The sequence below is a fragment of the Gymnodraco acuticeps genome, unplaced genomic scaffold (genome assembly GCF_902827175.1).
Source record: "Gymnodraco acuticeps unplaced genomic scaffold, fGymAcu1.1, whole genome shotgun sequence".
Lineage (NCBI taxonomy): Eukaryota > Metazoa > Chordata > Actinopteri > Perciformes > Bathydraconidae > Gymnodraco > Gymnodraco acuticeps.
In genome coordinates, this window is record NW_022991011.1 from 94206 (window position 1) to 117425 (window position 23220).

Genomic DNA, 23220 nt, shown 5'->3' on the forward strand with positions numbered 1-23220 from the left:
CTGTCTCCCTCCTCTCCTGTCTCCCTCCTCTCCTGAACCCTCCTCTCCTGTCTCCCTCCTCTCCTGTCTCCCTCCTCTCCTGAACCCCCCCCTCTCCCCCCTCTCCTGTCTCCCTCCTCTCCTGAACCCTCCTCTCCTGTCTCCCCCTCTCCTGTCTCCCTCCTCTCCTGAACCCTCCTCTCCTGTCTCCCTCCTCTCCTGTCTCCCTCCTCTCCTGTCTCCCCCCTCTCCTGTTCCCCCCTCTCCTGTCTCCTCCTCTCCTGTCTCCCTCCTCTCCTGTCTCCCTCCTCTCCTGAACCCTCCTCTCCTGTCTCCCTCCTCTCCTGTCTCCCCCCTCTCCTGTCTCCCCCCTCTCCTGTCTCCCCCCTCTCCTGAACCCTCCTCTCCTGTCCCCCCCTCTCCTGAACCCTCCTCTCCTGTCCCCTCCTCTCCTGTCTCCCTCCTCTCCTGTCTCCCCCCTCTCCTGTCTCCCTCCTCTCCTGTCTCCCTCCTCTCCTGAACCCTCCTCTCCTGTCTCCCTCCTCTCCTGTCTCCCTCCTCTCCTGTCTCCCTCCTCTCTCTCACTCCTGTCTCCCTCCTCTCTGTCTCCCCCCTCACCTGTCTCCCCCCTCTCCCCCTGCTCCTCTTTGAGGCAGCAGCAAAGACTAGTTTTAGCTCTCAACAAGTTTTAAAAGTGTATCTTACCTTTTTCCCCCTAGTTAACTTTTTTATTTTGTATTCATGCATATTTGACTAATCCCCACCCCCTCAAATGGAAATATGTGTTGACATAAATGGTGACCAAACCGTTTGAGACCCACTGAGAACTTAGACTAAGTTAACTATCTAAACCCTCAGAGTCCTTTCCCTGAGCTGAGGTTATCCCGAGCTTGAATCACACACAGAGACCAATCAAGGGCTTTGATTTATGATCTGTATGACAGTGGCCATGTCGGCAGACCACATCATGTGGACAGCCAGTCTCCCTGTGTGAGGCAGACCACATCATGTAGACAGCCAGTCCCCCTGTGAGGTAGACCACATAATGTAGACAGCCAGTCCCCCTGTGAGGCAGACCACATCATGTAGACAGCCAGTCCCCCTGTGTGAGCCAGACCACATCATGTAGACAGCCAGTCCCCCTGTGTGAGGCAGACCACATCATGTAGACAGCCAGTCACCCTGTGTGAGGCAGACCACATCATGTAGACAGTCAGTCTCCCTGTGTGAGGCAGACCACATCATGTAGACAGCCAGTCCCCCTGTGTGAGGCAGACCACATCATGTAGACAGCCAGTCACCCTGTGTGAGGCAGACCACATCATGTAGACAGTCAGTCTCCCTGTGTGAGGTAGACCACATCATGTAGACAGCCAGTCCCCCTGTGAGGCAGACCACATCATGTAGACAGTCAGTCTCCCTGTGTGAGGCAGACCACATCATGTAGACAGCCAGTCCCCCTGTGAGGCAGACCACATCATGTAGACAGTCAGTCTCCCTGTGTGAGGCAGACCACATCATGTAGACAGCCAGTCACCCTGTGTGAGGCAGACCACATCATGTAGACAGCCAGTCCCCCTGTGTGAGACAGACCACATCATGTAGACAGCCAGTCACCCTGTGTGAGGCAGACCACATCATGTAGACAGCCAGTCCCCCTGTGTGAGGCAGACCACATCATGTAGACAGCCAGTCTCCCTGTGTGAGGCAGACCACATCATGTAGACAGCCAGTCTCCCTTGTGTGAGGCAGACCACATCATGTAGACAGCCAGTCTCCCTGTGTGAGGCAGACCACATCATGTAGACAGCCAGTCACCCTGTGTGAGGCAGACCACATCATGTAGACAGCCAGTCCCCCTGTGTGAGACAGACCACATCATGTAGACAGCCAGTCACCCTGTGTGAGGCAGACCACATCATGTAGACAGCCAGTCCCCCTGTGTGAGGCAGACCACATCATGTAGACAGCCAGTCTCCCTGTGTGAGGCAGACCACATCATGTAGACAGCCAGTCTCCCTGTGTGAGGCAGACCACATCATGTAGACAGCCAGTCCCCCTGTGTGAGACAGACCACATCATGTAGACAGCCAGTCTCCCTGTGTGAGGCAGGCCACATCATGTAGACAGCCAGTCACCCTGTGTGAGACAGACCACATCATGTAGACAGCCAGTCCCCCTGTGTGAGGCAGGCCACATCATGTAGACAGCCAGTCCCCCTGTGTGAGGCAGGCCACATCATGTAGACAGCCAGTCACCCTGTGTGAGACAGACCACATCATGTAGACAGCCAGTCCCCCTGTGTGAGGCAGACCACATCATGTAGACAGCCAGTCTCCCTGTGTGAGGCAGACCACATCATGTAGACAGCCAGTCTCCCTGTGTGAGGCAGGCCACATAACAGGACTGGCCATCGGGAAACCCCCCCGGTCTTCCCGATGGCCAGTCCGGGACTAGGTACAGAAGGCGTAGAGCGAGGGATCATTGTCCACAAGTTAATCGATCGCAGATGGCGTCGTGGTCACGGACGAAAAAGACAAATTATGAAAAGAAAAAAAGCTAAATGGGTTGCGAAATATACCTGGGCGGCCGTTGAGATACCTGGGCGGCCGTTGAGATACCTGGGCGGCCGTTGAGATACCTGGGCGGCCGTTGAGATACCTGGGCGGCCGTTGAGATACCTGGGCGGCCGTTGAGATACCTGGGCGGCCGTTGAGATACCTGGGCGGCCGTTGAGATACCTGGGCGGCCCGCCCAAGTAAAGTCTGTGTGGGAAACCCTGTCTGAACATCCCGATAGCAATGAATATCTGAAGTGCTTTGACAATAAATCCATAACAAACATCATCAGTTGAAGCCGTAGTACTGTAAAAAGCTCGACCAATCATCTGAGCCGGCTAAAGTAACTGGATGGCCTACCTGCCTGTCAGCCTTCCATCGGGGCACACACTGATCTCTGCCCTCATTGGTCATGTGCGTGTTCGTGTGTGTTGGAGGAGGGGCTCTGTGAGGAAGTGGCACATTTTTCCGTCTGTGTATTTTCAGATTCTAGCCACTCGAGCTGGTTTCTCCAAAATGACCTTCCCCACCTTTAAGAGAAGATATACTTTATGAAAGGGAAGTGTTTTCGTCCCAGCTGCATGCAGACGAGACATTGCACACAATGTGAAAATGAAAAAAAGTACAACATAAACAAACATAATATATAAAACATCTCGAAATAGAAAATAAAAACTGAACTTTAACCGAAAATGGCGACTTTGGATAATGAGATCTTTTAGATTTGATACTTAAAGTATATGTTGATGCCTATACTGTTGTACTTTTACTTATAATGATAATAATACAACATTGTATTTCTATTGCGCTTTTCATAGACTCAAAATGGCTTTACAATACAGTGCATGACATTAAGGATTTTGGGAGATGGCCCTGTGGGCCATCTAAGCTAATTTACAGATGGCCCTGAGCCCAATAGAGATTGCCCTGAAAAATGCGCTCGGACTAAATGACGCACGAAGGGTTTGGGGGGCCTCCGTCCCCCTAGAAAATTTAGATTGTTGCAGGTCTTAGATGCTGTCTGGTTCTCTAGACTGAATTATAAGATGAACCACCACAATATTATATTGTACAATTTCAATTTTATTTTTAATTTCACTTGTTTGTTTGTTCTTGTTTGTGTTTGCTCGCTTCATGCCCTGCATAGCTATAAGAAATACTTAAGTTGTTGGTCAAGACACTTTCCATCTGATGAAGGCAAATGCCTTCCCAGATGTAAAAAAGTAGAAAACATTACATTCAGTTATAACTGCCAAAACAAACATTATTTACACTATTATGACCCCTGTTAAAAATGTTTGTAATGTTATCTACTGTAAGTTGGTCCAACGAATGCCTCCTCATCCGGAAGCTGACCGAGCAGACCCGAGCAGCAGTCGAGAGGAGCCGAGCGCATCCGCCAAGCACACAAAATGGCGACGTCAGAGTTCCCGTTAGCCGGCAAATCTAAATCTCTTCGGTCAAAATGTCCGGTCAAAATAATTTCCCTTTAGCGCAATACCGCTTCAGTTGCGCCACTTATGTGACAGACAAGAAGAGTATGTGACAGACAAGAAGAGTATGTGACAGACAAGAAGAGTATGTGACAGACAAGAAGAGTATGTGACAGACGAGAATAGTCAATTCTAATGTCTAACACTTAATGTGGAGAAAGAGATGTCCTGGATGGGTTGATTGTGCGTTGATCTGTTGGTAATGCCTCGGGGTTCCGGTGGGCATGTAAACAAATGCATAATGCTGCGCTATACTTTGCTGGCCTCATCCCGGTTAATAGCGACACTTATTGTTTAGGTGTCTTTTAATAAGCAGGTAGTCATATCATTAGCTAGAACTAGCTGGGATCTGATCGATATGGACATAAACGCGAGTGAAGTCTAATCTGACGGGAGAGAGAGATCAGCTGCTGCTGACGAGTCGACACGCAGCTCTGCATAATCACATGCAGCGGTGAGCGGACAAAACACACTTCAGGATAGAATATCACACGTAGCTATTTTAATTACCTCTCAAACTACCTAAACTAGTTATAGATAAGTTTAGTTTTACAGTCGGGTCTCTCATTACTGATCCGCGAGCTGCATGATACTGGCACAATAGATTGCCCGATCGGGCAACCAGCAGGTGAGGCTTCATTGCCCGAGCTAAATACTAGATGGCCCCGGGCCATCGGGCAGTCCTTAATGTCGAGCCCTGCAATAATAAGTAACAACATTTAGATTGATTGAATTGTAAGTATAAGATCTGAGTTCTTCCACCACCCCTGCTTTAAGAGTTGCTTAACGATAATCGCTACGCCAAGTTCCCATCACCATTTGTAAACGTGATGATATCCAGTGCCATACGAATGTTTGAAGGGCGTGACATGAGTTAAAATAGTTGTTGATGTGAAGCTAACCGTACTTTAACTCGCTCAGTCGGCCAGACTTAACGTTACTCCCTTCATGTTGTCTTTGACAGCTGTTGTTGTCGGAGGAGCCTGTGACCTAAGTTTGCATCGTCATAGCTACACTGCAGCTATGTACGTATGACTAATAAAATACTTGAAACCTTGATGGTGCTTTTGTTTACTCCTGATCTTTGTGCTGCAGAATGATGGAATCGTGCCTGAACACTAAGGCTGAGCGACGGGACCATGTGGTGGTGGAAGACTTGAGGAGAGATCTCGTATCAGAGTTCGCCACATTAACTTACCCACAGGTAAACCATACATACTTCTGCCATAATGGTGATAGTGATGTCACTTTTCATTATTAGGGTCAAAATGTGTTTATTATATTATTATATGCTTCAATATCAGTGGTGGTTTTACAGGAGTACGCACACACCTCCTTTATGTCTGATCCACTTTGAACGGGATGAATATATCTCCAGGGCCCAGGAGTTCAACACTTTTAATAATAATAATATTTTATTTATTTAATCCCTGTCAGATCAGATCAGATTTGGATTTTGGGGAGTTCAAAACCAAAGAACAGGATTAGGATCACTTTGATATCAGATCAGGAAATCCAATCCAAGCTTTAATCTGGATCAAATCTTCAAAACGGGTTCAAACCGACAACACAGGGATTGGGATCAGTTTGATCCCAAAAAACTGGATTATCCTGATCCCACCAGAGGGGTGGGTTTCCAGAGGATTACCAGAGCAACATGTACTGTACCATTTATTATAATATAATAATATAAAATATGTTTCAATATAAATTAGATGGCAAAGTTTGTTAACTGAAATAATACACAATGTTTAGCCTTCATGGGAAATACATTTTATTTTTCATTTTTGGTCACGTTTGTGGCCTGTTTTGTTTTCAACCAAATGTTGATGACATAAATGTTTATGCTCATAAAAGTATCACAACAAAGATTGTCAATCACAAATGTAATTTAGATTAAAGAAAAAATATCTTCAACAAAAAAAAAGTCCATCATCTGTCATCACCTTTCAAACGTAATTGCGGACAATAGATGTCTCTGCAATGTGGCCTCTTGTCTTCCTTGTAGTATTTCTCATGTCCACTAGATGGCGCTCGGTGGGATTAACGCACTGATATTCAGGATCTAGTCATCTTGAAAAGTCGTGATCCTATCCTGAATTGCTTTGAACTCCAGGGACAACATCTGGCCGACTTGTCTGATCCTGGATCACGACAAATGAGATTTCAAAATCTGATCGGATCAGATTGAGATTAAAAGCTTTGAACTCCTGGGTCCTGGATATCTAAAATCCCTTTCGAGTTTCACTGATGAAAGGAGGAAATAATCTAATCTAGTATTGCCAGAAATTATGAATACATTCGTGTCATAGGAGCTAATATGCGGCTCTATCCAAGTGTAATCCATCAGGTATTTAGCAGTGTTTGTGTTTCTGAGCAGCAGTGGAAGAATAACGAGAAAAGAGGGATTTTAAAGATAAGAACTTGATTTGTTTGACCCAGAGTGCCGACACCTCATATCAACTCTAATATATTTTTGCGCTGGATGATGGATTTTCTCCATAATCTTCCACATTAAATGTCCAATAAATATTTGAACAATTACAGCAAGGACCTCCTGTTCATATTGGTATATATCGTTTAAATATTGTTAACTTTTATTTGTTCCATTTCCTTTGATATATTGGTGTTGTTCTGTTGGAGCTTTTATCTACACTGTAGCTGCTGTGCACATGACGATAAAGCCTCCCATCTTGAATCTAGAGCATTTCAGTGTCCTCTCGCTGTGATTACATCCTGATGTGTTGTGCAGCTTTCCAGCGCCGACGAGCAGGAACACCTGAAGGTTTACCTCCGCATCCGACCCTTCAGCGCAGCAGAGAGCCACAATGGAGAGTCTCAGGTAAACACAAATACTTTACAGTAGGGATGGGTACCGAATGGAACGGGCCCCGGGGCTGAATTATTAAAGACCGTGGTTCCGCTAAGCTCCGACGTTACCGGTCTTTTTATCGGTACTGGAGACTACAAAATATGTCATGTGTATTATTGCTACACACACATTATATTGCAGTTTTAGTTTCGCCAACTCCGTTTCTAATACGCAAAAAGACTGCAAAATGCGTCCATGATTATTTTTAGTATTTTCGATCTCTCTCCCGCCTGCTTGCGAGGGGGCGGGGCAGTTTACACACAGGCAGCTGCTACACACACGGAGGAGATGGCGGAGAGAACGCGCTCCGAGGTGGTTAAACATTACCCGTCTCGATGCTCGTTGCCTAAAGTGCAGAGTTCAGCATGTAAGGGCGGTAACACGAGCAGTTTGTCTGAACATTTATCAAAAGTGCTCCACATGCAGACGGAGGAATGCACCGGGTTCGACTGTCTTTCTAGCAGCTCTGTAGCTCCGTCCACGTGTAACGTTTCCACGTCAGGTGTTCTGTATGCTAGCAGCAACACACGGAGTTAACTCACATTATACAAACATGGGTTAATGATTAGAGGAAACTGAGGTATTTAGTTTGTTAAAGTTTCAGCTATTCTGTTATCTATCAGATTATTTAATACGATTTGTTAAAACATTGTTGTTTATTTTGATGTGAAATATTATGTATTTAATTTAAATAAAAAGCAATGTTAGTTTTGTTCACAATTTGTTTAGTTAGTTTACCTTTTCTCTCCAAAAGAACCGATAAGAGTACCGTTAAAAGACCGGACCGATAAGCGGTATCGATAAAAGTAGTAATACCGTTAAAACCTTAACGATACCCATCCCTACTTTACACGCAAGAAGTCAAAGTCAACTTTATTGTCAGTCTTTCAGTTTGTCCAGACGGAGGGATCGGAATACCGGTTCCCACAATCCAGAGGAATACAACATACAAATATATATCCTACACAATCAACGCATACATATGCACACATTAAGACATAAATAAAAGCACAAAATCAATATTGTTAGAGAATAATTCTGTCTTTACTTCTAAATATTTAAACATTTTCTGTGTGTTGACATTTACGATCAGCCCTGCTCCTTATCTTCCGTAAGGAGTTGTGTTAATGCAGTCGTATGTTGATACTATACGTTTTATGGCTTGACCTAGCGGACATAGGGGGTTTTACGACCGTGAGAACGCTGGCTTTCTAAGCTCCACAGATGTGAGAGACATCTCCTGTGTCTGCAGATGTTTACGCCCATCCCCAATATGTGGATTTGACTCTCTGTAAACTAGTTAAAGGGTCTATCGAGAGAGAGGTTATTCAGATTTGACATGGCAACCCACCCGTGCAGTCAGAACTAGGGATGCATATCGTTTACTTTTTTACGATACCGATACCACTGAACGATACCGATACATATCGTGATACTTTGAAAATGTATCATCCCACAATTACTCCCATGAAGCGCTTTACGATACAGTTAACATGTCAAATGAATATTAAATTCAATTGTGGGACTTCTTGGACCTTTTAGTTCTGAACAAACAATGAAAAATATGAAGAAAACCGATTATGGAATATCTTTTATAGCACATCAGGTGTGCCGCGTGAATAGCACATCTTGTCAATGCAAACAGACCGTTATAGCACCGTTACAATTAATGTTAAACCTGAGATTCGACTAGAGAACAAATACATAATAGAATAAAGGTCATGAGATCACAACAAATCTCATCTTTAAAATCAACATTTGCCTTCACTGGTGAGAGAAAACAATCAGTTCATTTGTGGGACTTTTACCTTTCTAGTATTGAACAAACAATGACAAATACTAGGGATGCACGATAATTATCGGTCCGATAATTATCGGTCCGATATTAGGAATTATGACGTCATCCCGATAAACCCGATACCAGTATTAATAGCCCCGATAATATACAATATATTTTTTGGGTAAAAAAAAAAGAAAAAAATACTGCGGTGTGGGTGGATTGGGATGAGGGGCGCTTGTTTTTCACCCGGCTCCTCCCGTTTTGCCAGTACTGTGGTATTAGTGGTTTAGGAAGAGGGGAGTTCTTCACAAATCCAGCGCTCCCTAACTCATGCCTGGCTGTGACGTAAATGGTGTGCGGCCGTGAAGCCAGGACAGTAAACAAACATGTCGCCGGTAGTATGGGACTATTTCAAAGCTTCAGAGTTAGATAGTTCGCTTGCTATTTGTATTAACAAATGCAGAAGTTCCACGAGGAGGGAAAAAGGCAACAAGCTATAATACTTCCAACCTGATTAGTCACCTGAAACATCGCCATCGCTACAATGGTGTGTTAAAAGCGTACGAAGACGCCTGCGCTGCTAAACTAGCGGCGAATCCAAAGCCAGCTGCAAAGGCACCGGGGCTTTTACCTATCGACGAGGCTTTTGAAAAAGGCAAGAAGTTTGCCAGAGACGACCCCAGGGCTAAAACGATCTCTAACTTCATCATAGAAATGATGGCGCTTGACGAGAGTCAAAACTGTTCTTGGCTTTGTTTTGTTCATAGTAGTAATGCTCATGTCATTTGCTCACTACTAGTCTTTGTTTTACCACCAGGTGTGCAAAAACTACAGGAACATTTAATATATATATATATTATATTATTATCGGTTATCGGTATCGGTCTTGAGAAGCAGGAAGTTATCGGTATCGGTTTCAAAAAACCAATATCGTGCATCCCTAAAAAATACATATAATATGAAGAAAAACAATTATGCAATCTAATTTATAACACCCGCCATCACGGGCCACGGACTCACTTTTACAATTAATTTAAAAAATTTTTTTTTTTTTTTTAAAGTATCGAAACCGGATCTGATTTCGGTACGGTATACCGTAGCCACCAGTAACCGGTATTTCGGTGATACCGGTATGCATCCCTAGGCAGAACCTTTGACTGTGTGATTTGTGATGTGAATTTCTCCGGCCGTATCCTTGCAATAAACGTCCAGTGTTTGACATCAAAGCTCCAGCTCTCCTCGTGTCTCTCTGAGTCCTGACTCTCCATTGCTGCAGAAGCTTCCCTTACAAATATAACAAAATAAGTCACTTCAATGTCTTTGGGAAATGTACATAAGAAGCTGCTGCTGCATTTGAATACATCTGAAGGATAGCAGGCAGAATGTTCACGGTAAACGGATTTCCTTTTTCTTCTGTCTTTCTCCCTCTTTTTTGTTTCTAACAGGACTGTGTGACTATTGAGCCCCCGGACACAGCTTTACTGAAGCCTCCGAAACTGTCCCTTTCAGGGAGGCATAGTTCGGACAAATCTCTTCCTCAAACTGGACAACGCTTCCAGTTCTCCCAGGTCTGTGTTTCCTGGCAGATAAGAAAGTGTAGTAGACAATATTAGCTTACTGTACTTCAAAATGTATTCCTTTTGATCGTCACGTGTATACGATGCATTTTAGTCTAACAGTGTTTCTCAAAGTGTGGTCCACGTGAGTCCATTGGTAACATTTCACATTTGAACTATATAAATAATAAATTAAAAGTGTTTGTCACATTGTTTAAAACTGACAAGTACAGGTGGCAATGAGTGCGTGAACAATGCTAAATAAATGGAACAGTGTAAATAATTAACTGTTGAATTCGTGTTAAACTTGGCCCTGTATTTTATTACAGCGAATCCACAGCGAAGGTTTTGGATACTTCATGCATTTCTCTCGGTAGCCAAGGATCTGAGAGTCTGTTGGCTCGGACATAAACTCCGTAATAAATGTAGACTACAGTTCATAAGAGGTGTAAAACCTGTGAGCATTTTAAATCACATATGAAGGAAATGCTTGTGGATTTAATGTGTGAACGAGGCGATATAGAGAAGGTTAAGGTGTGTGTGTGTGTGTGTGTGTGTGTGTGTGTGTGTGTGTGTGTGTGTGTGTGTGTGTGTGTGTGTGTGTGTGTGTGTGTGTGTGTGTGTGTGTGTGTGTGTGTGTGTGTGTGTGTGTGTGTGTGTGTGTGTGTGTGGTGTGTGTGTGTTGTGTGTGTGTGTGTGTGTGTGTGGTGTGTGTGTGTGTGTGTGTGGTGTGTGTGTGTGTGTGTGTGTGTGTGTGTGTGTGTGTGTGTGTGTGTGTGTGTGTGTGTAAAAAAAAGGTAGTATGGGGCGCTAATATCATTTAAGGCCAAAAGTACGGCCCCGCCCACTTTCCGGTGAAAATACTGCATTAGAGCGAAGCGGAATATAATAGTGTCTTCATGTCTAACGGCCCGTCCACACAGCGGCGTGCGTTGAAGCTCGCCGGCGGGCGTGTCTGAAACTCGACCAACAACCAATCGCATGAATCTCCCGCCCCTGACACACAAGCAGCGGTTTGATTGGATAGAGCTTGTACTGGCATATGATTCGATTGGCTGACGCTTCTGCCGAGGCGTCAAAAGTTGAACATTGCTCAATTTTTGCTGCGAGCCACGCCAGCAAAGCTCCGCGTCGCTTCCCACAATGCAGTTTGGCAAAAAGTGACATCACCCCATTCACAGTGAATGGTGAAGCTTTCAACGCACGCCGCTGTGTGGACGGGCCGTTAAAGCTGCGGGGTCATATATTGCACCTCAAACTACAAATAAATCCAGTTACGGTTTGTTTTGTGTTTTTTTTTAAGTGGTCCTTGGTATGAAAAAGTTTGAGAAGCACTGGTCTAATGGGCTGGAAGTTCGAGACACCCTAAAATGATGTTTTGAATGAATACTCCCTTCCCCAGGTTTATGGTCCTGAGACTTCACAGAAAGACTTCTTCCAGGGAACAGTGAAGGATTTGGTGAAAGACGTCCTGGAGGGAGGGAACTCTCTGGTTTTCACTTACGGGGTCACCAACGCCGGCAAGACCTTCACATTCTTAGGTTCGTTCCACTTTCTAACATCTTAAATGAAACTAAAAGGAGTATATAGTGATTGTTGGAAAGGATCAGATGTCCTCTGTGAGCTGTTCTGTAGGATAACAGGTAAAGTGTGAATCTATACGCCTACTGCCTGAATCTGCTTTATGAGGTTTATTTTACAAGTAGCCCTTATTATCTTCTTAAACAATTGTCCATTTTATTTCCTTCTATGTTTTTCAAAATTCTCCAAATTCGGACGTTTTTTTAAACATTTCGGACTTTTAATACATTTCTAAATTATTTAGAAAAAACTCATTATTTAGAAAAAACTTGACTTATTTTTTGGAAAATTCTGACTTTTTTCCTAAAATTTTTTTTTTAATCCTGACTTTTTACATAATTCTTACTTTCTTTTCAAAATTCTCACTTTTTATAAAATTCTGAGTGGATCTGATGTTCTCTCTTCTCTGTAAGCTGTTCTGTAGGCTAATATTTTAATTATGAATCTATACGTTTTTTCTAGGAAAATATAACATTAGGGCGCTAACGTCACTCACGGCCAAAACTACGTCCCGCCCACTTTCCGGCGAAAACTCTGCATTAGAGCGAAGCGGAAAATAATAGTGTCTTCATGTCTTAAAGCTGCCGGGTCATATATTGCACCTCAAACAACAAATAAATCCAGAGTTACGGTTTGAACTTCCTCTACAGAAAAAAGGACAGTAAAAGATTTCATATTGTTGGAGTAATTATACATTTTTTGACAAACAGACAAACTGTTTTCTGGCATCACTTTAACATTTTACGGGGGGGAAATCTGCATTTTGGTTTGAGGGCACAGTGCCCCCGTTACCTGGTGCAGACACAACTCTGAATTATTTTAATTTACTTTGAACGTCTGCCCTGCCTGTGCTGAAAGTAAATTCTAAAGTTGTGATCGCCACCTTGTTTAAGCATATGAGATTTTTTGCAATAACTATTTACAGTCCAAAATGCTCCCCAAAGCAACTCAAATATGAAATCTTGCAAGTGTAGCAATACCTTTCATTTATTGTGTAGCTATAGCAGGGTTTCGCTCCGGCAAACAGTTCATGAGCCCATCACCTCAAGTATATTTCAGATATGTGGGAAACACTGTATCGGGCAATACAACTCCAGCCCTGAGGTCTAACCACCTTTGAAACATTTCTGGAACAACACAGACCGTCATTCCTTCCTGAGATATAGTGATAAAAGCACTTTTTAAACAATGCAACAACATTCCCTTTAGGTCCAGATGCTGATGCTGGCATTCTGCCCCGCACCCTGGATGTTATCTTCAGCAGCATCGGTGAGCAGGTGTTCAACGGGACGAGCATCAAACCTCAGCGATGCAGAGAGTTCACCAGACTCAACGCGGAGCAGCAGGCCGAGGAAGCCGCCTTCAAGATACGCTTCTTCAGACAATTTAAAGAGGTAGCACATCTAGTATCCTCCAGTCTTTAATCTGCACAGCATTCAGACTCCGTTAGACAACCTGAGAGACACTCGTAAGGCTCTTAAAGGTAGTTGTCGACCAAAATGAGTTTTTGAAATGTCTTGTTTTGGCTTACATGACTTTTTTTTTTAGAGATGGTATTGAGAACAGTCATTTCAGGGCTCGACATTATAAATGGCCCGCTGGCCCGGAAGCACTATTTAGACACCCCGGGCCAGCATAACGTACTTTCCACTTGCCCGCTCGGGCCACTAAAAATATTGTTTAAAAAAAAACGTTTCCTGTGGTATTGGTATTTTGACTAGCAATTTAGTTAAATTGTTTCGTTTCTTAACGCTACAACATAGCGTTTCGTGAGTCGCTTGTCGTTGTTGGGTGAAAAGCAAACAGCTGTTTTCTGCGGATCGCAGCGCGAGCAGGCTCCCGTGAGCGGGAGCCTGCTCTTTCACTACAGACTATCACGCCACCTAACCATTCGCCAAAATGTTTTTAATACCAGCGGTAACCGGCCAAGCGCCGGGCAAAAAACAATCTTCAAATAAAAGAAAGTCACCGGAGGAGTTAAAGGAGAGTGACAGGGAGCATGAGAAGAAGAGGGAGAGAAAGTTTCAGCCAGCTTGATTGTTGGAGTTGGCTTCTAGTGGTGCAGTGACGCGTCCTAAAACCCTTTTATAGTCTATCGATTAGATTTATGATTCGAAAATGATAAAAGTAGGGTAGACATGTGGAGATTATCCGGCTGAACAAAACGTGCATTTATCAAACAGGTTTGTTTTCCACAGACCTTATTTCCAGCTATTTTCCAAAACCCTGTGGAGAAATAAATCCCATTGCTTTCTGTCGAGGGAACCAGCAGCTTACTTCCTGGTTTTATGACGCGTCACTGGCTGCGCCTCTCAATATGATGCCAATATAAACAAGGTCTTCTGTCGGCTCTGTACATCAATGCAGACCTATGCTGACAAGTAAGTGAAGAGTAGAAAATATAAAAGGTATTGGCGAAATGTCCCAGCAGTTTAGGATAATGAAGGATCTAATCTAATCTATAGCCATTACATTTCTAACTCCTGATGACAGGAAGGCAGAAAGCGCATTATACAAATAATAATACTCATAATAATAGCTGACATGTTTTAACAATGACCACAATATCATTATTTTAATAAACCAAATATGAACAATTGAGGAAAAGGAGGAAGAACTGATTGTTCAAATGTTGTAGTACAAGTAGTAATGTAGTTAGTGCATAAATTACTATTGCAACAAATGTGTTAATTTTCTTCATTATTAGTCGATTTTTTTTGGACGAAAGCTCCGGGCCAGTGGTTACAATGGTGGGGCCAGTGATAATACAATTCCACCGGCCCGGAGGGCCAGTGGCTTTTTACCCTTAATGGCTACCCCTGCATTTATGAAGGATAACGCAGTGAGCTGAGGAGTAATTTGCAAATCTCACAATTGCTGCTGTGGATAAATAATAAAGTATTCAGCAGAGCAGCACCTCCAGCCTTAAAGTGGACCTATCATGCTATATTTGAATGATATATTATAGGGCCGTACCTATACAAAACATGTGTGTGACTAGGGGTGTAACGGCATACGTACCCGTACCGAAATTATTCGGTACGGGCCCTTCGGTTCGGTAGCAAACCCAACTCCCGCTAGCATGTAAGCCTCCACCACTCGCAGAGAGTTCAGACCGAGCCAAAGCTATTACAAACGCCAAATATCCTTATGTTGCCATGTTAGCAAAGCGCTACCTGGCTGTGTCTGCTACCTCTGTCCCTAGAGAGAGGGTGTTCTCTACAGCAGGAGACATTGTTAGTGCCAGCAGATCTGCCCTTTCAGCAAGCAATGTGGACAAGTTCATCTTTCTTTAAACAACATGAAAATACAATGACAAGCAAGTCCTAATGTCAAGCTGGCTGCTTAGGAACTAGTACAGTACAGTTCAAATGCACCTTAATGTTTATTTTATTATATTTTGTATTTATTTGAGTGAATATTCAGTTTAATAATAATTAAAAAATATATATATATATTTTATGTTTTGTGATCATGTTTTCTGCTGTACCGAAAACGTACCGAACCGTGACCTAAAAACCGAGGTACGCACCGAACAGAAATGTTTGTGAACCGTTACACCCCTATCTGTGATACCAAACTGTTCATGCATTTGAGCCATGCCTCATTTCGCTCTATTCCAGCCCTGTTTTTGCAAGGGCTGATTCTGTGGCAAATGAGCTGCAGCTGACCTGGGGGGCGAGGCACGAGCATCATGTTGCCATGCTGTTACCATGCTGTTACCATGCTGTTACCATGCTGTTACCATGCTGTTACCATGCTGTTACCATGCTGTTACCATGCTGTTACCATGCCACGGCAACCTTCCATTCCCCTGATAGGTGGAGAGTTGCCCATATATCAAATCAAGTTTTATTTATAGCACATTTATAAACGATTTTTGGTCGAGCCAAAGTGCTGAACATAAAATAAAAATAGCCTACACAGTGTGCGAAAAAGTACACGTCCCACCGTCCGGGACGTGTTATTTACAATATCGGACAAGTAGATCTTTCAATTGACTTGTCCGGCGGACAAGTGACGTTTTTCGCCCTGATTTATTGACAAATTATTGATAAATTCAGTTTACAAAAGGCAGAACTCATCCGCAAATTGTCCGTGTCCGCCATTGTTCGTTTAGAAATGTTAGTTTCGGTTCTGCTTGTCGATTCCTAAGGAAATGCATCTCGCCGCTTTCTGTACAGTTAGGCGGGGCGGGGCGGGGCGGGGCGGGGCGGGGCGGGGACCATGGATTTATAATAAGTGGCAGGGTTGGGAAGCAAAACTCGGTTCCGAGTAGGAACAAATAACAATTGCATCAATCCCGGGACCGGACAATTGTTATTTGAGTTGTGAGGACAGGAGGCAAGGCCGAGCCCCGCGGACTGCAGCTCTCTCTATGCTCGGTATCAGCTGATCGCTGCACGGTGCAGCTCAGCGTCTCTCTCTCTCTCTACACACAGAGGATCCGCTGCCCGTTTAACAGCCTCATCTTTGTCAAACTTTCTTATGTTCTTTCTCTAACACATAATGAAGGTTATTAAGCGTTTTAGCTCCTGTGTTGTTAATATTGACCGAATGACCGCCATTTCCTTTATGAAGTGAAGCAGCCTCCCTGTCTGTGTCCTCGCGCTGTCCTCACATCCCCGGACCCCCAGACTCGGAGGAGCACAGGGATGTCAGTATTGTTTATGAAGCAGGGTATAGAAAGTACATTATTGAAATGAAAATACTATTTATTTACTTTTACAAACAGTGAGCAGCTGCAGCATGTGTATTGCAGGACATGTGTAAGCGTCTTTGAGTTTTAGAAAAGCGCTAGGCCTATAGTCTATAAATATAATGTATTATTATTATTATTAGGCCTATGTGTTGGACATGTGTGGTTGGACTCTGTCTCACAGGCAGGTTGCAGCATGTGTGTTGCAGGACATGTGTTGGACACACAGACTGTGTGGTTGTCTCACAGGCAGGTTGCAGTGTAACATCAGAGGAGACTGGGCCAATTGTGCATTCTCAAACTGCACCATTTAGAACTAACTAATCAATGCAGAGATTATTTTTATATAATTGTATTCAATAACCGTAAGAAATTAAACAGTATGAAGTGATTTGTAAATAGGAATACAGATTTGACTTAATGTTTTCATAAATATATTTTTCTCCCAGTTTGTCATGGGACTTATTTTTACCCTCTTAAGAACCGGAATCGAGAACCGAAAATAACTGGAATCGAAAAGCAGAACCGGAATCGTTCAAATCCAAATGATACCCAACCCTATGTGTGATGCAGTAAAATCTTACCGCTCACTTACGTTAGCGGTGTCGTAAAAAACGTGGGAAAATGTAAAATACGATGATGAAGAAGAAGATTCCAGTGGCCCCAATTTATGTCCATTCTGGACAAGTGAAAAATGTATTCGGACAAGTAAATTGCCAAACTCACTTGTCCATGGACAAGTACTCTCTAAAAACTTTTTCTCACACTGCTACAGTAGAGACACTTTACAGCAAATACAACAGCACAGATTGTTCAGAATATCAGTATGAGAAAAACGACACCCTCTATCCTTGAGGCGCTCCTCGTTTCTGACGTCAGAACAATTTCAAATCTGGATGATGTCCTTTTGTTGTTCTGTTGTTTATGTTTTTATGTCTTCTTGTGGAACCTACTGCTGCAGGTCTCCCTTGAAAAAGAGATCATTGATCTCAATGGGATTTTACCTGATAAATAAAGGTTTTGAATTGAATTGGATCAATCTGTATCAGATCCGTTGCAGCCCCCGTTTTTAGAGATGTGGGTATGGAGGAAAAGAGAGACGGTTGTGTTTTCTGACACTTGGTGAGTTCCCTGACACACCGGGGACCAGCGTTTCCGCCAGGGGGGCGTCTTGCCGTCATTTGACGCCCTTATTCAGCTCGAGACGCCCTGAACTCGAGCCGAGGGCGTCCACAAATATTAATAATTCGAGAGAAGATCGAGAGTTTTTATCGCTTGAAATGACGAAAAGGAAAAAGTACACAGACATCCCTCTGTTGGAGGGGCAAAGGAGTCTGGTGGGATTATTTTTGGAGTATTTTTTGAAGATCGTTTCCCCGACATCGGCGGTGCCTGCTACAGGACAACAACACGGAACCTGCACGATTTGGACGCGATGAACGGGGGGGTTTTAGTGGAGCATGCGCGTGAGCTGCGAGCGCCAGAGCCTCGCAGCGGCGAAACTGAGGCTCCGTGGTAAACTGTGGTAACATGAAGAGCCGCTTGGGAGCCGACACAGCCGGCGTTTTAAGAGAGCCGAGCCAAATGATCCGGCTCACTAACGTAAAAAGACAGTATCTATCACGGACGGCTCAAGTCAAAATTCAATTTTGGTAATTTGGTTTGGCTTCCTATTTTGTATGGACATGCTTTTATTTTGAAGGAGAGTTAGGGCTGTTGACAGGAAGTTGTTGTTGCTATGGAAACAACGTGACAGAGATTAACGGAGAAAAGTAATATCTACATATAAAGACGGAGAAAGTAAACGATAACGTTTATGGTCAAGTGTGACAGTTTACTTATTTGGGGTGCCAGTCAGGTCTCTCTCCTGACGTTTCAGATTTGGCTTAGTCAGTCAGTTTTTGTAAATCTGCACAAAGGTGTATACATCTCTCTATAAACACCCCACATTGAATGACATTAAAATATAAGAAAAGACACAACTCAAAATCATAATCACAAGTAGTAAGTGTATTTTTGAATACAAACAAATTCGTCTTCCCACGGTTCAAAATGTAAATCCAAAACGTTCCACTCTGGGTGTCCTTCAAAATAAATAAAACAGTCAATTACCACAGGAGAATGTCAGTCGGTTTGAGCAATCCAGTCCTGGTTTTTAAGGTTTTGTGAGATGAGCGGCTCCTTTCAGCTTTGTATGCAATAATCCAGGAACGTGAAGCAAGGGTATGATGCCGGATGACGGTGGACCAGACAAACGGTACGGACTGTAAACGACCTAACTGCTGGTTGCTAACAGATGAGCGTGTTGCTCCGCCGATCCCTCTTGCTGCACACACCTTTTCCTTCCGGCTCCGTCTAACTAAATAGGGGGGGAAGGAAATGAGGCGCCAACCAACAGCGAATCACTGGCTGGGTGGGCGTTACCGTGAGTGACTACCGGTCACATAAACACCGGTTGTTACAAAGTGTTAGCACCCCCCGAAGAGGCACAAGCTCTTACGTTGATATTGGAGGTTTCGATAAATTCAATTTGAGAAAAAACGAATATCCGAATAAGGAAATTGAAACCCGAATAGTACTCCAACGAACGAATATTCGGGTATTCGGGTACAGCCCTACTCCCAGGTGAGAGGATTTCACAAGAACAACACATTTGAGTTTGAGAATTGTATTGCTCTTTCAAAGACCTTCGCTTTTGAGTTATTGCATGATATACATCTCATGCAAGTCGTCTTGTACACTTTGCGCATTTCTTAAAGCTGGACCTTACTCCCACCAACATAAACTCGGAACAAGTCCCGTAGGAGCTTTTTTTCATTGCTTTTGAAGTGTGTGTATGTCTTATTTGCTTAAAGTTATTACTCTTGTGAGGTACTTTGTGATTCGTGACTTCAGGAACAAACAAAGGCCTGGTTGCCTTTTTGTCTGACACGCAATTTTTAAAAAATCAACGCTGAGATTAAAAAATGTGTTGAACAAAATCTTAATTTAACGAAAATTATCAATTTATTATAACTTGCACAAACATATGATCCAGTTTATCCAGCTTTCAAAAAAGTTGCATAAGGTACAGCGACCTTTCACGCTCGTTTCCACACAGGTGAGTCGCCATTATCCATGTGACCCAACTCAAAAACATGAATTACAAGATAATAAGTAAAATAATAATATGACCAAAATAGGGCTGCACGATTTGAGGAAAGAATCTAATTGCGATTTTTCTGACAGATATTGCGATTCGATTTGCGATATTTGTTTTTAAGCGACCCAATGGAGGTTTATTGTAAAATGCGGCCATATCTCCGGCTAGGAAGGTCGCATCAACGTACTCCCGTCTCTAGCATCCCGCAGCCCGAGCTACGAGCGAAATAACTAAACTTACATGAAACTTCCGTTGGGTTGCTTTAAAGTCAAGCTTCAGATTAAAGGTCCCGTGTCATGGCCATTTCTACTGATCATAATTCCATTGTTGAGGTCTGCTAGAATAGATTTTATAAAACTCACATTGGTTTCTCTTACAGCATCTCTGTAAAGTATGTGTATTCACTCTCTGTCCTAAACGGCTTGTTGGAGCTCGCCCCCCCCCCCCCCCCCCCCCCCCTCCCTGTGAGCCCAGTGTGCTCTGATTGGTCAAGCGACGTGCAGCTGCTCCTGAGTGCTGTGAGGAGCAGACTGGGGCCGTTTCTCAATCTCGAGGAAACTGGCTTCCAAGCCAATATTTCAAGGATACTACGTCATCGAGTGCCGCCGAAGGACTGTTCCAATCTCCAGCATACTTGGAATTCCACCGAGGCCGCGTCCTTGGTTTGGGGGTAATTTCGAGGCTGCACATGGGTAGACTTCACGTCCTTCAAATCCCCACAATGCTTTGCGCACGGACCAATTTCCCCAAATCTGTTGAGGAAAATGTAAGGCGGGGCCTCTCATATGACGCACACTTGCTCGCCTGTTCCACTCTTCGTTTTCCGAATGCCAGGAAGGATTCTTGCCTAGCTTCTGAAGGAAGTGACTCGGAAGACATGTGCTACCAAGCAAGCATCCTCGCGATTGAGAAACGGCCAGGGCTTCCGTGTCGGCGAAACAAATACAGCGAGAACAAGCGAAACTCATCCTGAGCACACAAACACTCACAGCCGAAGTAAAAACAATAAGTGTGGCTTGATATTGAGAAAGAAAAAGGTTTATAAGGCTGTGAGAATCTGCGGAGAGCATTTCTCCACCATCCAAACTTAGCAGTCCGAAAAACGTTTACCCATTTAAACAGTCGTGGTAGATACCTTGTTTGTTTTTGTCATGCCGCAGTTGGTGCTTTTGTGTGTGCGTCGGTCTCCCTCCCTGATTGTCTCCAGGTGCAGCCTCTCCCCCAGGTGCTCCCAATCCCCATCAGGGCCTCCTTAAAGGACCTGAGGAAGGCTGCAGTGGTCTCTCTCCTTCTCCTCTGGCTGCATGTTTCTGTCTCTGTGTGAGGCCTGTATATTTGTGAATTGTTAGGAGTTGTGTTCCTGTATACTTTGGTACCCTAGTTTACTGGTGAGCCCGTTTTTCTTTTTGTCCATTAAAACCTCAATTTGTGGCTTCGATCCGTTTCCTCTCCTTTTTCTCTCGCCCGGTCATTTTATATTTTGTTACTTCCCTTTGGTTCCCCTAGCCCAGTAGGGAACGTAACAATCATAAATACACCAACAACAACAACAGGTTGTGTACTCGAATCTCCCGCTGGTCCAAACAAAGTAGGAACAGCATCGTTCTTCAGTGCCCTACGCTGTACATGAATCGCTGAAAGGTTTGGGAAGCTTTGTTTCGTGAAAGGCTGGCAGAGGGTGTGGCCTCTGGGTATCCCTTCGTCAGAGTACCCAGGAAGTAAATGAGAAATCTCCAACGAGGCGTTTTGGGGAGGTACAGGGTGTACTTTGAGGGTTTTTGACTCTGCAGACCGTTTACATGCAGGAACACCTTCATCACACACAAGGGGACGGGTAACAACCGGAAAAGCACGACATGGGCCCTTTAAGATTCACCCTGTAATAGAAACATGTGATGGAGCATTACTCTTTGCTTCACCAAACCATCTAGGAGAGCTCCATTGGAAGCCATTTGGCAGGTGATTGGATCAATCTGTCCATCACCTTCTATCACGGGCCACTTCTGATTGGTTAACAATGGCTGGTACATGTGGAGCACAGCACTTCTGATTGGTTAACAATGGCTGGTACATGTGGAGCACAGCACTTCTGATTGGTTAACAATGGCTGGTACATGTGAAGCACAGCACTTCTGATTGGTTAACAATGGCTGGTACATGTGGAGCACAGCACTCTGATTGGTTAACAATGGCTGGTACATGTGGAGCACAGCACTTCTGATTGGTGTGGATGACTGACACTGGCTTTGCGATTTGATAATTGCATAATTTAAAATCAACAATTTCTGACGCTTTCTGATAAAACGCTGCTTTACTGTGATTTTAACATTTGAATCTTTAATTTGTCTTCTAGAATGAGAGGAGCAATGCCAGCCTGCAGAACTCCACCAACAAGTCTCTCTTTGAAGGCAATATTTCTCTTAATCTAATAATGTTTTTTCATCTCTTTGCTTTTTGTTATACATTAAAGTGAAGCACAAAACGAGTTCTGTAACTGCAGCTCCCGTAGAGCGTGTTTCTTGATGATGAAGACGATTTTTACGTTCCTCTCCGTTTCAGGCACCTCCATGATGGATACTTCAGAGCAGAGGATCAATCTGGAAGTGGACACAAACACAAAGTTCTCTGTTTGGGTTTCTTTCTGTGAAATCTACAATGAGAACATTCACGACCTCCTGGAGGCGGCACCCAGCGGAGCCATGAAGAGGATCAATCTGCGCCTTTCACAGGACATCAAGGGCAACTCCTTCGTCAAAGGTTAGACACTTTAAAGAGTCCTCTCCTGCTGATGTTCAGGTGTATATCAGTATGTAGTGTCTCTACTTTAAAGAGTCCTCTCCTGCTGATGTTCAGGTGTATATCAGTATGTAGTGTCTCTACTTTAAAGAGTCCTCTCCTGCTGATGTTCAGGTGTATATCAGTATGTAGTGTCTGTACTTTAAAGAGTCCTCTCCTGCTGATGTTCAGATGTATATCAGTATGTAGTGTCTCTACTTTAAAGAGTCCTCTCCTGCTGATGTTCAGGTGTATATCAGTATGTAGTGTCTCTACTTTAAAGAGTCCTCTCCTGCTGATGTTCAGGTGTATATCAGTATGTAGTGTCTCTACTTTAAAGAGTCCTCTCCTGCTGATGTTCAGGTGTATATCAGTATGTAGTGTCTCTACTTTAAAGAGTCCTCTCCTGCTGATGTTCAGGTGTAAATCAGTATGTAGTGTCTGTACTTTAAAGAGTCCTCTCCTGCTGATGTTCAGGTGTAAATCAGTATGTAGTGTCTGTACTTTAAAGAGTCCTCTCCTGCTGATGTTCAGGTGTAAATCAGTATGTAGTGTCTCTACTTTAAAGAGTCCTCTCCTGCTGATGTTCAGGTGTATATCAGTATGTAGTGTCTGTACTTTAAAGAGTCCTCTCCTGCTGATGTTCAGGTGTATATCAGTATGTAGTGTCTCTACTTTAAAGAGTTCTCTCCTGCTGATGTTCAGATGTATATCAGTATGTAGTGTCTCTACTTTAAAGAGTCATCTCCTGCTGATGTTCAGGTGTATATCAGTATGTAGTGTCT

General features: G+C 43.8%; 1 protein-coding gene across 1 annotated transcript in view; it reads left to right on the forward strand.

Moving 5' to 3' along the window:
• The window catches only part of kif20ba (kinesin family member 20Ba), a gene marked incomplete in the record, with an annotated part of 92764 nt that overhangs the window by 1582 nt on the left and 67962 nt on the right, over window positions 1-23220 (forward strand). The window contains 7 exon segments of the mRNA XM_034236199.1: window positions 5126-5234; window positions 6783-6872; window positions 10128-10250; window positions 11641-11779; window positions 13029-13213; window positions 22014-22068; window positions 22220-22417. Of these exon segments, the coding sequence (XP_034092090.1) occupies window positions 5127-5234; window positions 6783-6872; window positions 10128-10250; window positions 11641-11779; window positions 13029-13213; window positions 22014-22068; window positions 22220-22417 (898 nt within the window).